This window comes from Urtica dioica, chromosome 12 (genome assembly GCF_054948205.1).
Source record: "Urtica dioica subsp. dioica isolate 48M chromosome 12, U.dioica_male_clone48M_v1_H2, whole genome shotgun sequence".
In the NCBI taxonomy this organism is placed as follows: domain Eukaryota; kingdom Viridiplantae; phylum Streptophyta; class Magnoliopsida; order Rosales; family Urticaceae; genus Urtica; species Urtica dioica.
The window spans coordinates 13,748,513-13,765,275 of record NC_142767.1 but is presented as its reverse complement, the minus strand read 5'-3'; the positions used below and the strand labels follow the sequence as shown (position 1 = coordinate 13,765,275).

At 40.4% G+C, this 16,763-nt stretch overlaps 1 protein-coding gene across 2 annotated transcripts; it reads left to right on the top strand.

The window, feature by feature from the left end:
* Positions 1-1,253: 1,253 nt before the first annotated feature.
* On the top strand, positions 1,254-6,703 carry LOC149379321 (uncharacterized). 2 transcript variants are annotated; one of them, XM_089602631.1, is made up of 4 exons: positions 1,254-1,447; positions 2,136-2,249; positions 2,342-4,974; positions 5,093-6,703. In XM_089602631.1, the coding sequence occupies exons 2-4, from the start codon at positions 2,226-2,228 to the stop codon at positions 6,387-6,389; spliced, it is 3,954 nt and encodes a 1,317-aa protein (XP_089458757.1). In that variant the 5' UTR covers positions 1,254-1,447; positions 2,136-2,225; the 3' UTR covers positions 6,390-6,703. The 2 variants fall into 2 exon arrangements, with proteins under 2 accessions (XP_089458757.1, XP_089458758.1); XM_089602632.1 differs by having other exon boundaries at positions 2,124-2,249.
* The last annotated feature ends 10,060 nt before the right edge of the window (positions 6,704-16,763 follow it).

The window sequence follows — 16,763 nt, the reverse complement described above, 5'->3', positions numbered from 1 at the left end:
TGGCCCACATAAGGGAAATTATTATTTTTCCCCAGTAATATGCTATATTGTTTCCCTTATATTTATTTGAAACAAATAATTATTTAAAATTAATGTTCATAACTAAATAAATAAAAGGATATACAAAGAATTGCGAAAAGTAGTAGTTCACTGAAATCAATCGATCGGTCATCAAGATTTTGATCAATGGTTCTGTTTCTTTTGCGCGTGCGTTGATAGGGCAGCATCAGGGTGGTCGAGCGATGTGGTCGGTTCGATCGGCTCGTCGAGCCGGGCCTCCATTTCTTCAACCCCTTCGCTGGAGAATGTTTCACCGGTCTCATGTCCATAAGAATCTCCTTTCTTGATGTGTGCGTCGAGACAAAAACCAATGTTTATTTTTATTTTTATTGGTTGTTGAAGAAATAATTGTGATAATTAATTCTGAGTATCTTGTTCGGATTGGATTTTAGGATAATGTGTCGTGAAATTGATGTTTGATTCAGTACCGTATTGTGAAGGTAAACACCGATGATGCGTTTACGAGTTGCAGAATCCTAGAGAGAAGATTCGGGCTTATGCATTTGATGGTAATGTTCTTTGTTAATACATAAGAATTTGTTGTGCAGTTGTTGTTCGTGCTGTTGTTTCAAGGTTGACTCTCGACGAGATGTTTAAAAAAAAAGGCAAAGTTCACTTGTAGAACACAAACACACCTAAATCCAGATCTTGTTGGAGAAATTCGTTCTCCAAGAGCCGAAGGAAATCGATCTTCTCTTTCGACATCTCAGCCTCCCTATCTCCGCTGACGTCTTTGAGCAGATCTTTTGCCTCTTTCTCAGCCTGTCTCCACCGACGTTAGAACATTTTTTGTTTTGTTTTTACATTTTAAAATCAATGCTTGATTGTATTTTTATTTATAGTTTAATTTTATTGCCGGATTACAATTTTGTGCTCATTTAAAAGTCATATGATAAGCACGTGATCAATTCCGACTATTTTAATACCATCTGAAAAAATTACTATCATAAAAGGATAAAACAGTTTTCTTTTTTGTTCCAGTGCAATCAGTGATCAGGGCTAAAAATGTCATTGTCTTTTTCATTAATATATGTAAATATACTAAATATGACGTATATTTGTGTCCATGGCAATTTCCCTTTAATTTTGTGTTTCGAGATTTGTTATCTAGAATCTGAGGATGAGATAGTGGGATGCTGAGCTGCTCATTAAATATTCGTTTAATATATATTAATTTATTTATTAAATTATTTAAACCTATTTGTGTGTGCATATATATCTTAGTGCGGTAGAAAGAGAAACAACAGTTTCTGATAAGAATAAGAGAAAAACCCTACAACCATCAAGAGTTCCATTCCTCTTTTTCTTTTTAACTCGCTTTCGAAGTTCTAGTGCTTATCAGAAGTGTTAACGCGATTCTCGTTAGATTTTATTATCTTTGTTATCGGTAAGTTCTATGTACTGTCTTTGTTGTTTGATTTTTTATTTTTGGCTGGCTTTGTAAACAATTTTTTGAAGAACACTCTAGTATTTGATTGATTTCATACAATTATGTTTACGCTCGACGAAAACTCCGATCTCTTGCTAGTAATTTCGATTTTTAGGGTGCAACTGTGTGGATCTGGAATATTTTCACGGCTATTAATTCTTCTGAGTGTAATAATTTGACTTTGACTGTTCTTTTTTTTTTTTTGAAGACTCCATTTTTAATGAAATATTGAACTATTCATAAGGAATCTCCCTCTCTCTCTCTATGGAGCGCTTAACAAATATGCTTTAACAGTATATCTGTTTGCTTCCGATTATTTAATTAATATATGTGTTCATTCAATCTTCACGTTATTTCTCGGTTAATATCGTTAATTGGTTTTGTTGATACACGCATCTCCTCTCTCTCTCTCTCATAATATATAGCCTGATTTTTTTTTTCTTGGGTATTTTTTTTTTCTGCTTAAAAAGTATTATTGGATTGGTTGCTTCACTTGCTTGGCTCATTCAATTTGCAAATTAACCGTAGTCGATAATTTTGTGTGGAAGATTAACAAACAATTGCATGAGTTTGATGAAGATTTACAATATTATTCTGGGTAAAAAAAAAGATATAGGGTTTGATCTGTATTTAGTTTGCGGTGCAGGAGAGCAACCAGTGTGGTTGAGGGTGTGTGGCTTCATATAAATACTATTTATAATCGGTATTATCAGCTTGCTGTAGCTTCTTTGAACCCATGTCGGTATCAGGAAATGAAGAGGTGCAATTCTTTTGATCGAATCTACTACTTATATTAGTGAAGTATCGTGTTTTCAGGGTATTGATTTACTGATTCTGATCTTCTTTTGGTAGGTTGGGATTAAGTCCCTTCATCTTCGACTCTCTAGCTGTGACTATCCTGCAGGTATACCCATTAAAAAAAGAAGGTACCCGATGATCAGACCTCCATCGCCGCCGCAAGAAGAAGAGCCATTGCCAAATCCGGTTGATAGCGGTTCAATCCACAAAGACCAATCCAGTCCATCCCAGGGATCGACTCTTTCGTATTCGAGTGTTGCCACGACCAATTGTTCTGGTTTGGTTGGTGCTACCAAGTGTACCGAACCTGAAGAAAACAGAGAGAGCTCTTGCGATAAGGAATCCACCGTTCTTCAGATGGGGTCTTTGGATAAAACGAGCGGTGAAGAGAAACCCGTGGAAGCTGGGAATCCCGTGAATGAGATTGTTCCGGAGAAAAATGAGCTGAATTTAGCGGGGGCAGATGAAAAACCTCTTGCTCTCGATGGAGGGACTCAGATGCGTGGTGTGAGAGGTGTGGAAGTGAAGGTTGAAGCAAAGACGTCGGAGTTGGAAGAGAAGACTAAAGCACTATTGATAGCGAAGGAGAATTTTCACCCGGTTTTATCCGACACATCGGAACCAATATTGCTGAATTTATCATTGGGTAAAGACAATATCTTTGGCAACCAGAGCGAAGCCAACGTTGTTGGTAGGCCAAATGTGGGTAGTTCTCATCTTTTTGCAGATCGGGCGAATTGGGATCTCAATATTCCGATGGATACATGGGACGGTCCTTCAAGCGACATAGCTCTCGGTCAAACTTCTTCTGGTCGCACACACGGTGTAAAGCCATTGTTGGCTGCGGTTTCCCTTGCTCAGGACAAGGGCAAGATTACAGAAGTAAAGAATGTCAACAATGTCTCTGAATTATCCAATTTGTCTGCTCGTCAATCCGATGACTCGCTCCATTTACGACTCAGTCCGTGCCTTCCAGTTAAAAGAACGGAACCATCCATTCCAGCCATTAAATTGAGCGCACCGAGCGCTGTTCCTAATGATAGGTCAGTTGGAGGGGTTGCGCAAAGTGGCAACTCAAAGAAAGTGAACATCGGTTCAGTGAAGGCCGAGCCAGTTGAGGAGAACATTAAGTTGGATTCTAGAGGATCCGAGACCTCTAATGCAGTAGCTTCATTGGTGAAAAGAGAGTTTGTTGATCCGAGCAGTCTTGAAGCTACCAAATCTTTACGTTCCCTTGCCCAGAAGTCCGTAAAACCTGAGCCGGTTTCGGAAAGTAAAAAACAAACGATTAATTCAAAACAGGGAAAACCATTCCATTTGAATGAAAATATCGCACAAGGTACAGATAAACAGTCTACTGATGCGATTTTACCACAGGTTGCTTGTCCTGTTGTGAATTCTTCGCTTCGAACTGAGTTTGAACACATTCATGCTTCTGCGCTTTTGTTGAAAACTTTAGAGATGTCTTCTCCGTCTGGGAGTTCTTTGTCTACTGAGATCGAACTTAAGTCCGCTGCAGCGACGTGTAAAACGACGGAAAATCCACGACCTATTGTTAGTCCTTCTTTGTCCATCAAGTTGGCGGCTAGGGATGAGGACCTTCCGAAAATCTCTGGTCAGCCTAGTTTTTCGAACAGAAGCTGTTTAGAGACTCGTGCTCAAGCAACAAGTGAAAAGCAGGTTGCTTCGGATTCGGATGCTACGTTGACAAGTGTTGATGGTAAGTCTTATGTGGCAAAATCTGAGGACAACAGTGCTACCAATATATCAAAATTACCAAACGATTCATCTGTTCCTTTGTGCGGAAATGTTGCGGGTTTCGCGGAAATTGCCAAGATCAATATTTCAGCTGGTATTGAAGTGCCTAATGCTTCTGAGAACGAGTCGGATGGTAATCGTGATGTGGATATGTCTGTTGATATGGAAATAGATACCGAGGATGATTACGAAGACGGTGAAGTTAGAGAGTCACTGGAACGAATTGCAGCCGAGGAATCCGCGCGTGAAAAAGCGATTCCAGGACGTGGTGATAATGACGATGATAACGATAATAATAATGATGGTGATCTGAATAGAGGAACTCTGGAAGTTGCCGAGGATGTTAATCTTAGTTCGTCGAATGTTGAGGTGAGTGATGTTAAAACGTACGCTGCTGAAACAGGTAAGGACATTGACGAATCTTCGAATCCAGTTCATGGTGATGAACGCGATGACAAGGGATCCGATAGAATTCCGTTTATGCAAGAATTGACTGTTGAAAACCCACTTGACGGAGCTTTCGTGAATGAGGCCCACAAGGCCGTGCTTCAAAGTACGATTGATCAGTCGGGTAACAGAGGGGCAGAGGAGTATCAACAGAGAGATTCTAGGCAGTTCGCCGATGGTGGTATAGAAACTCTACCTACTTTCTCATATGGGACGGGCTTGACTATGAACGGAGATCACCTGGTAGCAGTAAAGAATGAAGTAGTTTTGTCTGAATCATTTACGGATGTCAATAACGCAGCAGAGAATCATATTGATAACGCGAGTCACGGTAATCGGATCATAAATTTGCCCAGATCTTCCGGTTCAGCTTCCCCTGCCAGGATACGAACGTACTCTGGGAGGGATTTACCGGCTAGAGATGGAAGAGAGAGATTGTCGGATCTACCGCTTCATGGCGATAAAATGCATTCTCGGGGGAGGTGAATATTTTCTTGATCTTGTTTTTTGTATTTTTTTTTATCTTCCGGAATGGCTATATATACTTTTCTAGTCAACACTTGATTCTGATTTTCAGAATTACCAATTTTTTTGTTTCAGAGAGGACATGTACTTTGAAGGTAACCCGAGATTCTCTAGGGAGAGACACCATGAGCAGACACCTAGGAACTCTAGGTTCAATTTTACGCGCGGCAGAGGTAGGTTTTATAATCGACCTGACAACTTTCGCGGCCGTGAATTTCCTTCGGATTATTATAATTGTCAAACAGAGTACCGTGGCCCGAGGCACAAATTCTCTTCTTCCATTTCCGACGCCGACCTCGAATACAACTCTTACAACGCCGGCGAAGATTCTGGTTTCGTTAGCTCAGGTCGAGGAGGAGGAAGGAAGCCGATGAACATCAGAGGGTCGTTCATCCGCCGGATGCCTCCGAGGAGGAGGTCTCCTCCCGGCGGGGCCCACATGGTCCGCCGAGTGTCGAGGAATATGAGCCCGAATGATAGAAGCCCCACCGAGGACGATTCCGAGCTGGTCAGGCCGAGGCGAAACGGCCGGGGATTCTCCGACGACGAACCCGTGTTCTCTCGTCCCCAACATTCGCCGCCCTCGTACGGCGCGGACGGTGGTCATTTCATGCAGCAGCAACAGCAAGGGAGTCATCGGAATTTTCCGAGGCGTGTCATGCACCGAATCCGCTCGAAATCGCCCGTGGGTTCTTCTAGAACCCGCTCACCCGGGGTTTGGTCCTCCTCCCCTAGGAGGAGGTCCCCGGACGGGTTCTCCGACCAGAGATCTCCGCCGTTCTACAGAATGAAATCGCCCGATCGCCGGTGCTTTCCCGGAGAAGCCGTGGCGGCGGCGGTCCGGCGACAAGACATGAGAGACGTGGACTCGGCCCGGGACCACAATCGGAGCCCGTCGAGTAGGATCGTCAGGAGGTTCAGCAGCGGTCTCGTGGACCCGCAAGAGAGACCCGAAGGAGACGATTTCTACGGCGACGGTGGCGGAGAGAGACGGTTCGGCGGCGATAGGCGCGGGCCGGTTCGTCAGTATCGAACTTCCTTCAACGGCAGCGGCGATGAGAGCTTTCACATAAATAATTCGGAGGAGGGTCCTTCGAGGCCGCCCCTGAGGTTCTGCCAGCAGGACGAAAATGCAGAGTTTCAAGATAGGAACAACAATATGGTGGAGAGAGATTTCGGCAGAAGGATGAAGAATACTAATAATAATAATAATAATAATAATAATAATAATCGGTCCGTGAATCATTCGCCGCATCGGAGGATGAGAAGCATGGAAGATCAGGAGGTGAACTACCGGCCCGGAAGCCAAGCGTGGCACAACAACAATAACGAGTTCGATGAAATGTCTCGGGGTAAAAGGAAAAGATACTGATGACGACGATGATGTTGCTCAATTTTCTTTCTTTCAGCCACACAGCTCTCGGGGGATGTTTTAAACGTGCTCAGAGTTTCAACTCAAAATTTATAATCGAAACATGGCTGGACTGCGTATTGCTATGAGAATATTTATGTATTTGTTGCTCTTCTAAGTAGGGGATTCAGTTCCCCGAAGACTAGTGGAGTCAAACAGCCCATAGTTGAGATTAGAATCCTTGTTTTTGCCGTGATCAAATGGTGAGTTGTGACTTGTTCAAACCGGGAGACAAAAAAAATATATAATAAAAGACTTTGAATAATCAACCTTTCGTTTTGATTTACCAAAACCATCTGGGAAGCTTCAGTAATCTATTTGTCTGCTTCTCTCTATTGACATTAGATTAGATTTGTTTATTGACCGATTCTCTCCTCATCTTTTTAGAGATGGAGAAGTATTTACTATAATTACGGAGAAAATTAATTTGAAACCACGAAGAAGAAAGATAACCAATTCAGGTACAATGCGAAAGTTGCTTCACATATCTACCGATTTTTAGTTACGTAAAAAAAATTAGTGTAATTCTTTTTATACTCGTCAACTTCCTCTTCTATTGGTGGAAGCTATGGCAGTTCTACGAGGCTTACACATAGGCTCATGAGCTTGGTTGAGGGGACACATTAGTCCAATCTGGTTGCTCGGAGGTGGTTAGTCACCCGGCAACGAGTTTTCAGTATCTTTTCCATTTCTTTTTTTACCTAAGAAAGGGAACGGTGTTGCGGATTATTTACTAAGTATGATGCGTATAAATCTGGTGTCGAAACCGGAAGGGACCAAAATTTCCGGTTCCGAGAGGCCAGAATGACCCATAAGAAACTTTCGCTTCAGTGGGTGGTTGTACGAGCACTTCTTGTTTCCTAATACAACCGGAAGTAATGGTAAAACCCGGGGGCATGTGTTTCCATGATTGTAATGTTAAGGTGTTCAAATTTATTAATTTAAAAATAAAAGAAAAACAACGAATGACCATTTTTTGACCATTGGGATGCAATGATTAAAAAAAATAATACTATTTTTAAGACAAATCAATTTTCTTCTATAAATACATCATTCAACTCTTTTTCTTCACAACTCATTTTATTCATGTCTCAACTCCGTTCAAACTCTTAAATCCTCTCAAACCCTTGTACAGTTTAATATATACTTTTAAATTATAATATATATAGTTTTAAGTTATAATTTATAGTTTTGAATATGTCTTCTTCTTGTTCTTGTTGAAGTTCTTCTTGAGATTGATCTTGTAGATCGAATATAACCAAAAATGTCCTCCCTCAAAACCAATAAGACCACGAATCTCCCCAACCCATTGGCCATTATCCTCAATATTGGTTACGTTTGTTTAAATTTGCAAATTATAAAAACATCAAATACGACCAAGTCTCCAGCTCCACATATGAGACTCCAACATTTGGCCAAATCAAATTTACCTTCGCAATACATTCCTCCATTTGAACAAATATCTCCTTATGTTCCACCACCATTTCCCTCATAAATGAACCCTTAATATCTGTATTATCCACAACTTCAATTTGGTTTTCAGCAATAACTTATCCAAGGTAAAGGGTCTCGAGATCCCGATGAGACTCAAGATTCATATGAATTATTTAGGAGAACTTGTTGAGTGCACTATTTATACTTTATTTATACTGACCAATCATTTAGTCGTAGAATACGAATGTTGCATTATTCAGTACTTGACATTCGTATGCTTTATAGAACACTACGAAGACATATTGTCAACAATTTTTTAGAAGAAAAAGACAAAATGAAAGCCATTTTCATGCCGGTGTAAAACTTTAAGCAAGATGATCATAGGATTTAGGAGAATAAAGAGAAGCCACACAACCGCAACATCTTAGCAATCATAATAGGAGTAATAGAAGAGCGCCGTTTAAGTGAGAGAATCATTTCAGTAATTTTAGACAATGCACAAGTAATGATGCTATAAAGGTTTAAGATGGAAATAGCTTGTGAGGATAACATTTTACACCAAAGATGAGCGACTCATATCATTAGCCTCATAATCAAAGCCGGACTTATATGATTTTTTTAGGACTTAACTCGCACCACCTATATCAAGCCAAGTCCACCCCACAACGAATCAACAAGTAGTGACATGTTACAAATTCTCCATCGCTATGTACGTGGTGTGCGTATATCCAGAGGCGGCTCGACTACATCGGGGGCCTAGGGTGGGAGACAAAAATAGCCCTTGTTTATCATATTAAAATTAATTTGAAAATGAAAATAACGCATATATGAAAATAACAAAAGGTTTTTTTTTCGTATTTTTCTTGACTCTAATATCTTTATTTATTTATTTAAACATGGTAAAATCACTTGAACCAAGTATAAAACCTTGAACCAAGTATAAAATAAGAGAAAAAAAATATAAACGAGGTATTTTTAGAATTTATTATCAAAATAAGAATGAAAATGGATGTATCATTAGAATGTTTTTGAAAAGGTAGGTAGGATAATTTTCAGACTTGAAACACGTATTAATAGGAGATAAAATATAAAATGAGGTATTCCTGGAATACTAATGAGGTATTATCAAAATACAAAATCACAATTAACCTAATATCCGAAATACACTCCTAGTTCGTTGGACATTCTTTACAATGTATTTAGGTAAGAGCAACTCCAATGCTAAGAGTCGCCTATTTAACACTTCACCTTAAACAAAAGGAATTATACCATAAGTATGACCTTCTCAGTAATTTTAGAACAAAATTCAAGAAGTCTATTTTAATCTAAAAGTATGACTATCCATTTTGTGTATTTACTTTTTTAACGATTTTCTTCTTCTTCTTCGTCTTCTCTCTCTCTCTCTCTCTCTCGTGCGTAGCTGTTTTTTTTTTGTTGAGTTGTTGAATTCTCACGACGTTCACTTTCGTTTTCATAAAACCGTTTAATTTTTTTTTTTCATTTGAAGAATTTGGAAATTCATTTGAAAATTTATTGACATTTTTTCAATTTATGTTTATTGACATGGATTTCAATAAATCTTCGAATATTATGAGAATTCATTTGAAGATTCTGGGTGTTGAAGATTTATCCAGAAAATTTATTGACAAAGATGTCAATAAATCTTCAAAGTTTGAAATATTTATCCAAAAATTATTCACAAAGATGTCCAAAATTTTAGTATTAAATATCCATTCACATCACTATTACCAACTTTTGACCAAAAAAAAAAAAACACTCTAACGGGGAGCAACTTTGAAAGTTGCCTATCATCAAAGTTGCCTACCATGGTTCATTTTATTATTTTATTTAAGTATTTTAGTTCATCTATTTAATGGTTAAGAAAAGAGCTGAGCAATATTCATAGGGGTTCACAGTATCCACGATTTACAAAGCAACTAAAGATGCTACTTTGGCTATTGCCGCATTAGCAAAGGGATATTGACACTAATAATACTAAATGAATGTCCCTTATCAAATATAGTCCAAAACCAAAAATTTGACAAATGTAGTACCTAGACCAATGAGTAAAGACTATTATACCCTCAAAATTCATTTAAACGAAAAAAACCATCACAAACCAATTCCCTCTTTTTTTCTCAAAACTTCGCACGCACACCTCTTCATCTTCATCTTCTTCTTCTCACTCGGTCGCTCAACCTCCACGCTCAATCCAACCCACGATTTCACTCAACCAAACCCACGATTTCGCTCAACCCAACCCACGATTTCGCTCTCTCTTCATCTTCTTCTCACTCGGTCACATATTTCTTTCTATCTCTCCCTCTCTTTCTCTTTCTCTTTCTTTCTCGGTGAAAAAACGCGGAACCCATCCTCCTCACTCTCTCTCTCTTCGGTTGGCGACCCAGCTCTCGGCGAAGGCGCAACTCAACCCACACGCAACACAGATCTCGGGCGCAGGCACAACCCACACGAACTCAACAAAACGCGCAACACAGATCGGGCAGGCACAACCCACGCGAACTCAACCCAGGCGCAACCCAAAATTTAGGTATGACTTTGTTTGTGTGTGTGTTTGATCTTGGCTCAACATTTAGGTTTGATTTTGATTTGGGCGGGCGACCGACATTTTGGTTAGGGTTTGATTTAGGTCGCCGGATTGTTGAGATTAGGTATGACTTTGTTGTGTGTGTTTGGTCTTGGCTCAATATTTAGGTATGATTGTGATTTTGGCGACCAATATTTTGGTATGTGTTTGATTTGGGTCGCCGGATTGTTGAGATTAGGTATGATTGTTGATCCGAAATGGGTCGCCGGATTGTTGAGTTGCATGTTTGTTTCGGCGACCCATTTCGGTATTGTTGGGATTACTGAATTTGTTGCCGGCTTAATTTGTTTCCGGATTAATTTTTGTATGTGTTTGTTTGTGTGTGAGATTAATTAACTTGTGTTAAGAGTCTTTTTCTAGTTTGCCTTGTTGCGTTAATTAACTTGTATGTGTTTGTGTCACTGTGTAGTGTTTGGGCGAGTGTGTATTTGGGCGAGTGTGTGTTTGTGTGTATTTCTGTGTTATTGCATGAATTATTCCTTGAATTATTGAAGTCTTTTGGTCTTGAATTATTGATGCATTTTATGTTCTCGGATTGTATTTGGTCTTGAAGTTGTTGAAAATTGGTGACTTGATTTGTTTTAGGATTTATCTTCAATGACGAAGTCTAAAGAAACCAAGGTCGAGGAGGCCTCAAAAAGTGTACAAAGAAGTCCTAGGACGGCTTCGAAAAGGAAAATAATTTCTCCGTCCAAGCGTTTCGACGATGACGACGCGTTCATCGTCGCACCACCAAAGATAAAGAAGGTATAGAATAAAAATTAAGTGACTTAATTAGAGAAATGTATGGTTATTTGATTTTGTTTTGTGTTTGATATAGACAAAAAATAAGGCTGGGTCCTCGGGCGTTACGGCCGCCTCGGAGAGTCCTACCACTGTTATTTCCCGAAAGGTGAGTGTCACAAACTCATTTTGATCATGGTTCGTGACAGATGTATCTCGAACTCGCTGACTTCGTGACAGATGTGTCACGTACTGCGAAGTCAGATGTGTCACGGACTGACCCAGTCCGTGACACATCTGTCACGAAGTCAGCGAGTTCGTGACACATCTATCACGAAGTGAGTGAGTCCGTGACACATCTGTCACGAACTCAAGCATAATGGTTTCACTAATAATGTCATTGACTCATATGTGTAGGAGTGGAGACGATGTATACCAGAGGCCAACGTTGAAGGATTTTCCTTTAACTTCCACGGGGAATTGGAAAATTTTCTCGCTCTCTTACTCGGCCGCAGCGTCGAAACTCAAGCTGGCTTCGCCCAATCATGTTTTGGGTAGTTTGTGGGGCAACCCAAAATAGTCCGGTCATCGGCGATTATAAGCCACCTGGTGTTGAGGACCGGGAGCTTCGACGGAGAAACCACTGACGGACTTCTAATTGAGATTGGAGGCCAAGTTCGGGAGTTCACGAAGAGAGATTTCCAGGAGATTACATTCCTCAAAGTCGTTGATGACTACGAGGAATTCAAGTTCGAGGGGGTTGTTTTTGATGACAGCCTCTTCAAAAAATTCTTCCCGGGGAAGTATTTGAGTCGTAACCTGGTCAACCAATTCTTGGAGCCGAGCATGGATTGGCCGACAGAGGTTCAGGTAAATTACCTGAAAATTTACTTCGTCTTGAATGTCCTCCTGGCGGACGACGCGAAGAACATGATACCGTGCTTAGAGCTCATTAAGGCGGTGGAGGACACAGACACATTCGGTCACCATCCATGGGGCAACGTGGTGTGAAACTACCTTCTCGGTGAAGTCCGGAAGTTTGTGGAGAAGGGTGGTGAGCCATTGGAGCAAGGTAAAAATAAAAGGAAGCTCCATCTCCCCGGATTCGTCGAGCCGTTTCAGGTTTGGGCGTACGAGTGTCTTCCTTTCCTGACGAACATGGGGGTTTGTCAGAGAGTCTCCACCACAGCTCGGCCAATAATGCGTCGGTGGAAGTCTATCGGACTTGTTTAGGATGCCGCCATGAGATGAATCAACTTCAATGAGGTAAGAAATTTGTAGGTTAATTCATACTTAATATTGATCACACTCATTTGTTAACTTGTCCCACGTATAGGTTGAATTTCATGGACTCGGCGACACTTCTTCAAGCGTTGCCACCCCTTCTACGACGCTAGCGGTGGTGGACAAATACCCGAAGAAGAAACCCAAAAAAGACGCCCCACAACCAGAAGCACCACCACAACAACCATCACGACCACAAGCACGGACAGTTGAGGTCACATAATTTTAGGTTTCTATTGTAAGTTAAATAACCATTGTCCGTGACACATCTGTCACGGAGTGGATTCATTCTCAGCCAGCTTACTTTGTTATTTTGCTTATGGACAGTCCCGGCTCGACTCTCTCGAAAATTCAGTTGGAAATCTCCACGATCGTTTCCTCTATATGCAAGAGGACTACAGGAAGTTCAAAAAGGAGATTTTGGACGCGGTGAAGAGCTATAGAGTGGCTCTTGATGAACTAGATCAGTACTACGATTGGAGAAGAGCGTTGCAGTTTGAAAAGAAGCGCCAAGAGAAATATGCCCGATTATCGACCGAAGAGAAAGCGGCCAAATGCAAGAAGTACGAAGAAGACATGGCGAAGAAGAAAGCGGAAAAAGAAAAGAAAAAAAAGAGGAAGAAGAGATGGATGAGAAGCTGAAGAAACTGCAGGAAGAAGAGAAGAACCATGTTCAAATATAGTATACGATTTTGCTGCACCGTAGAACTTCCAGTTGAATTCCTTGCCAAGTTTTTTGAATTTTGCCTTGACGTTATTCTTCACGTGGTATGCGCAAAAACCATGTTCTGCTCTTGGAAAAACTTTCTTCGCGGTGTTAATGATTCCGGTGTTTCGGTCGGATACGATGACCATGTTATCTCTCTCCCCCAATGCTTCTTTAAGTTTGTTGAAGAAATAAAACCAGGATTTGGAAGTTTCTGACTCACCAATACCATAGGCAAGCGGGAATATTTGCTCATTCGCGTCCATCGCGAAAGCCGTAAACATGCTGCCCTTGTGATAGTTTGTCAAGAAGGTTGCATCAACAATTACAACAGGCCGACAATACTTCCATCCCTCTCTAAACGGAGCCAAAGAAACGAAAAAGTACATGAAATATTTATGACGATTAGTTTTAAGGTCGATGAGATAACCTGGATTCTTTTGCTCTAACATGTACTTGTATTTTGCAAGAGAGGCATATGACTCATCATCAGTCTCATATAAGGACTATATTGCACATTCTTTTGCCCTCCATGTTTTTCTGTATGAAATATTGACTCCAACCTCTGTTTGCATGTAACTCTGAATCTCCTTTGGGGTACCACTATGTACAGTTGGATCAATAAATTTGTGTTTCACCCTCTCTCCAACCAACTCTGCAGTAGCTTGCGGTTGCCCTTTTTGTCTGTCCTCCACAGAACAAGTGTGCTTTGGATCATATCTTGAACCATAAACACGTACACAAGATCAAAATTTTTTTAAAAATAAAAGTGCATCCATTTCGTGACAGATCTGTCACGAAGTGCATCCACTCGTGTCACGGACTGGATTCACTTCATGATAGATCTGTCACGGACTGATTCATCTATGAAGAGAAGTTAGGAAATTTCAAATAAAATCAGTTTTTAGGTCATGAAATTTTACCTTCTAATTTCAAAACAATCTGTGTTCTTTAGCTTCACCGCCCGGACCGCCCAATCACAATTTTTACCCGCACAAATGACATGAAGTTTGAGCGGAGATGAGTTCTTCGTTTTGAACCGATAATGATTATTGATTGCATCCATCCGCAAATGCTTCAACAACGCCGCTTTGTTTGCATACAATTTTTTTTTTACACTTACCGGAGATCAAATGTCCAACACCTCAATATCGTTACTCTCGACACATTTATCTGATTCGGGAGCCGTAACCGAACACCTCTCTTGGCTCGATACCTTCTCTTTTCTTTGTGATTGAGTTGGAGGCTGTGGTGGAAAAGGAGGCTCTTGCTGGTGTTGAGTCTGTCGTGGAGCCTATATCGACAAAATAACTGGTGGCGGAGATCCTCTGGGTTGGGATGTCGCCTGGCTAAAAGTATTGATGTCATCCAACCCAACAGTATCATTGACGAAAGCCTCCAGACTTGGTATGTCCCATTCACGTGACTCGGATATAGGACTCGGCATGTTTGGAATGATCCTGCTTCGATTGCAAGCGAATCCATTCTCGCTTGTGTTTGGTGTTGGAGTGGATCCAACCCGTGGAGAAGACGCTTCATCCGCTTTTTTTTATCCTGAAATGCCTCCGGACTAATCTCAAGTACAAGATTCAACTTCGTCCGGTTCGGTTCGTTCTTCCTCAAGTACAAATAACATCGCAAACTTTCGTTGTCGTCTATGGTTGGCGGTACGAGCCCGTCAGCTTCATGTTTGACGTGGATTGAATGCGTTGCAGGGGTCACGTTCAACCGAGCATACAATGTTTGCTGATAAACTTGGGTAATTCAAATTGGTAGGAAGTAAAAGCGTAAGAGTACCACCCTCTTGATATACACCCGGTTTTACCCACTTCCCGCTATGCTTAGCATATAAACATATTTCCGCCATGGCTGTATACGTTTAGTCATATTAGATATGAGTATTAAAAAATAGTTATTAACATCGAAAAGCATCCAGTTCGTGACACATGTGTCACGAACTGAATCCAGTTCGTGACACTAGTGTCACAGACTGAATCCAGTTCGTGACACTAGTGACACGGACTGAATTCAGTTCGTGACACCCTGGAAAAATCGGGAATTCAACAAAAAACACCATTTTTTACAAACAAATCATACCCAACCACAATGGAACCTATTTCAACATGAATCAAAACAATTAAACATGTTCTTGTATGTTAAAGATAAGAAGAACTTACCAAAATTTGTTTGAAGAATTTTGGATCTTTGATTTGAACGAAGATGAGGTTGGATCTTTAATATTGAACAACCACTTTTGATTTTATTACATTGAGAGTTGGGTTTCAAATGGGTTTCAGAGAGTTGGGTTTTAGAAATGGGTTTCAGAAAACAAACTTCAAGCTTGGGTTTTAGATAAGTTTATCATTATTACATAGAGAGTTGGATTTCAAATGGGTTTCAGAGGAAGAAGAAGAGATTCTGGCGACAACGTGTGTAGATTCCGGCGAGGAAGAAGAAGAAAAACGTTGGGTTTCAAATGGGTTTCAGAGGAAGAAGAAGAAGAAAAACGTTGGGTTTCAAATTTTAGCGTGAGAAGTTCCTGAATAGGGGTTGAGTGTGTATTGAATAGGGTTGGGGGTAGTTGGGTCAACATTTATTTCTCTCACCAAACTCTAGTATTAGTTTTGTCAATTTTTTGGTTTTGGGCTAAATATGGTAAGTGACATTGAGATAGTATTATTTGTGTCAATTCCCCATTACCAAAAGTATTCCAACAAATTCAGCGTTAGTGATGCTCTAAGAAGCATTGTCAATAGTAATTGACCAAAGCATTTTCTCAAATTCAAGTGCACAAAGTGACAAGTAAGAGCCATGGATGAAACCTTATGTCTACTTGCCTTCCACACTCACTCTACTAACATCGATGATCGAGAAGCTTTTTCTAGATAATCAATTTCGACGCAGCTTTTATAGATCGTGAAGCGGCTGTAGGGAATATCGCCCGCGATGAAGAAGGCAAACCTTTATGGCTTTGGCGTAGCCGCATCAAAGCCGATTCGGCGGTTGAGGCAGAGTTACGGGCTCTGTATGTGGGCGCATTACGCGCTATATTCATAAATGTGAATGCATATTGGACAGCTTGGTCGCGACAAAAGGTTTTCCGTTTGGCATTTATTGCCCGTCTATGAAAATGTTTTTGATGTGCTTAAATTTTTTGCTTCGGTTTCCTTTTCCTTTGTTTGGATTCCGAGAATTGTCAATGAAGTTGCTCATGGTTTGTTTAAAATGGGCAATGCTAGATGAGAGTCTTGATTTATGTAATGTAAGGGATGTTTCACCCCTTGTGCGGAATCTTATTGAAGCAGAAATCAGTTAATCGATGAAAGAGCTATTCTTTTCTCCACCGATCTTCGTAAAAAAGAATGCATCGGAGAGTTTTCATGAAAGCACATTTTTCCTTAAAAAAAAACATCCCTAAGCAACTCAAACTATTCTTTTTTCTCTAACTCATAACTTGTAAAACAATCATTTCTAAAAGTTTTTATTTTAATGCAATTATTTATAATAGTTGCATGACTAATCTTTTGATAACTTTAAACAACAATCCTGTAATGTAAACTAAACAAGTCTTATCCCACGT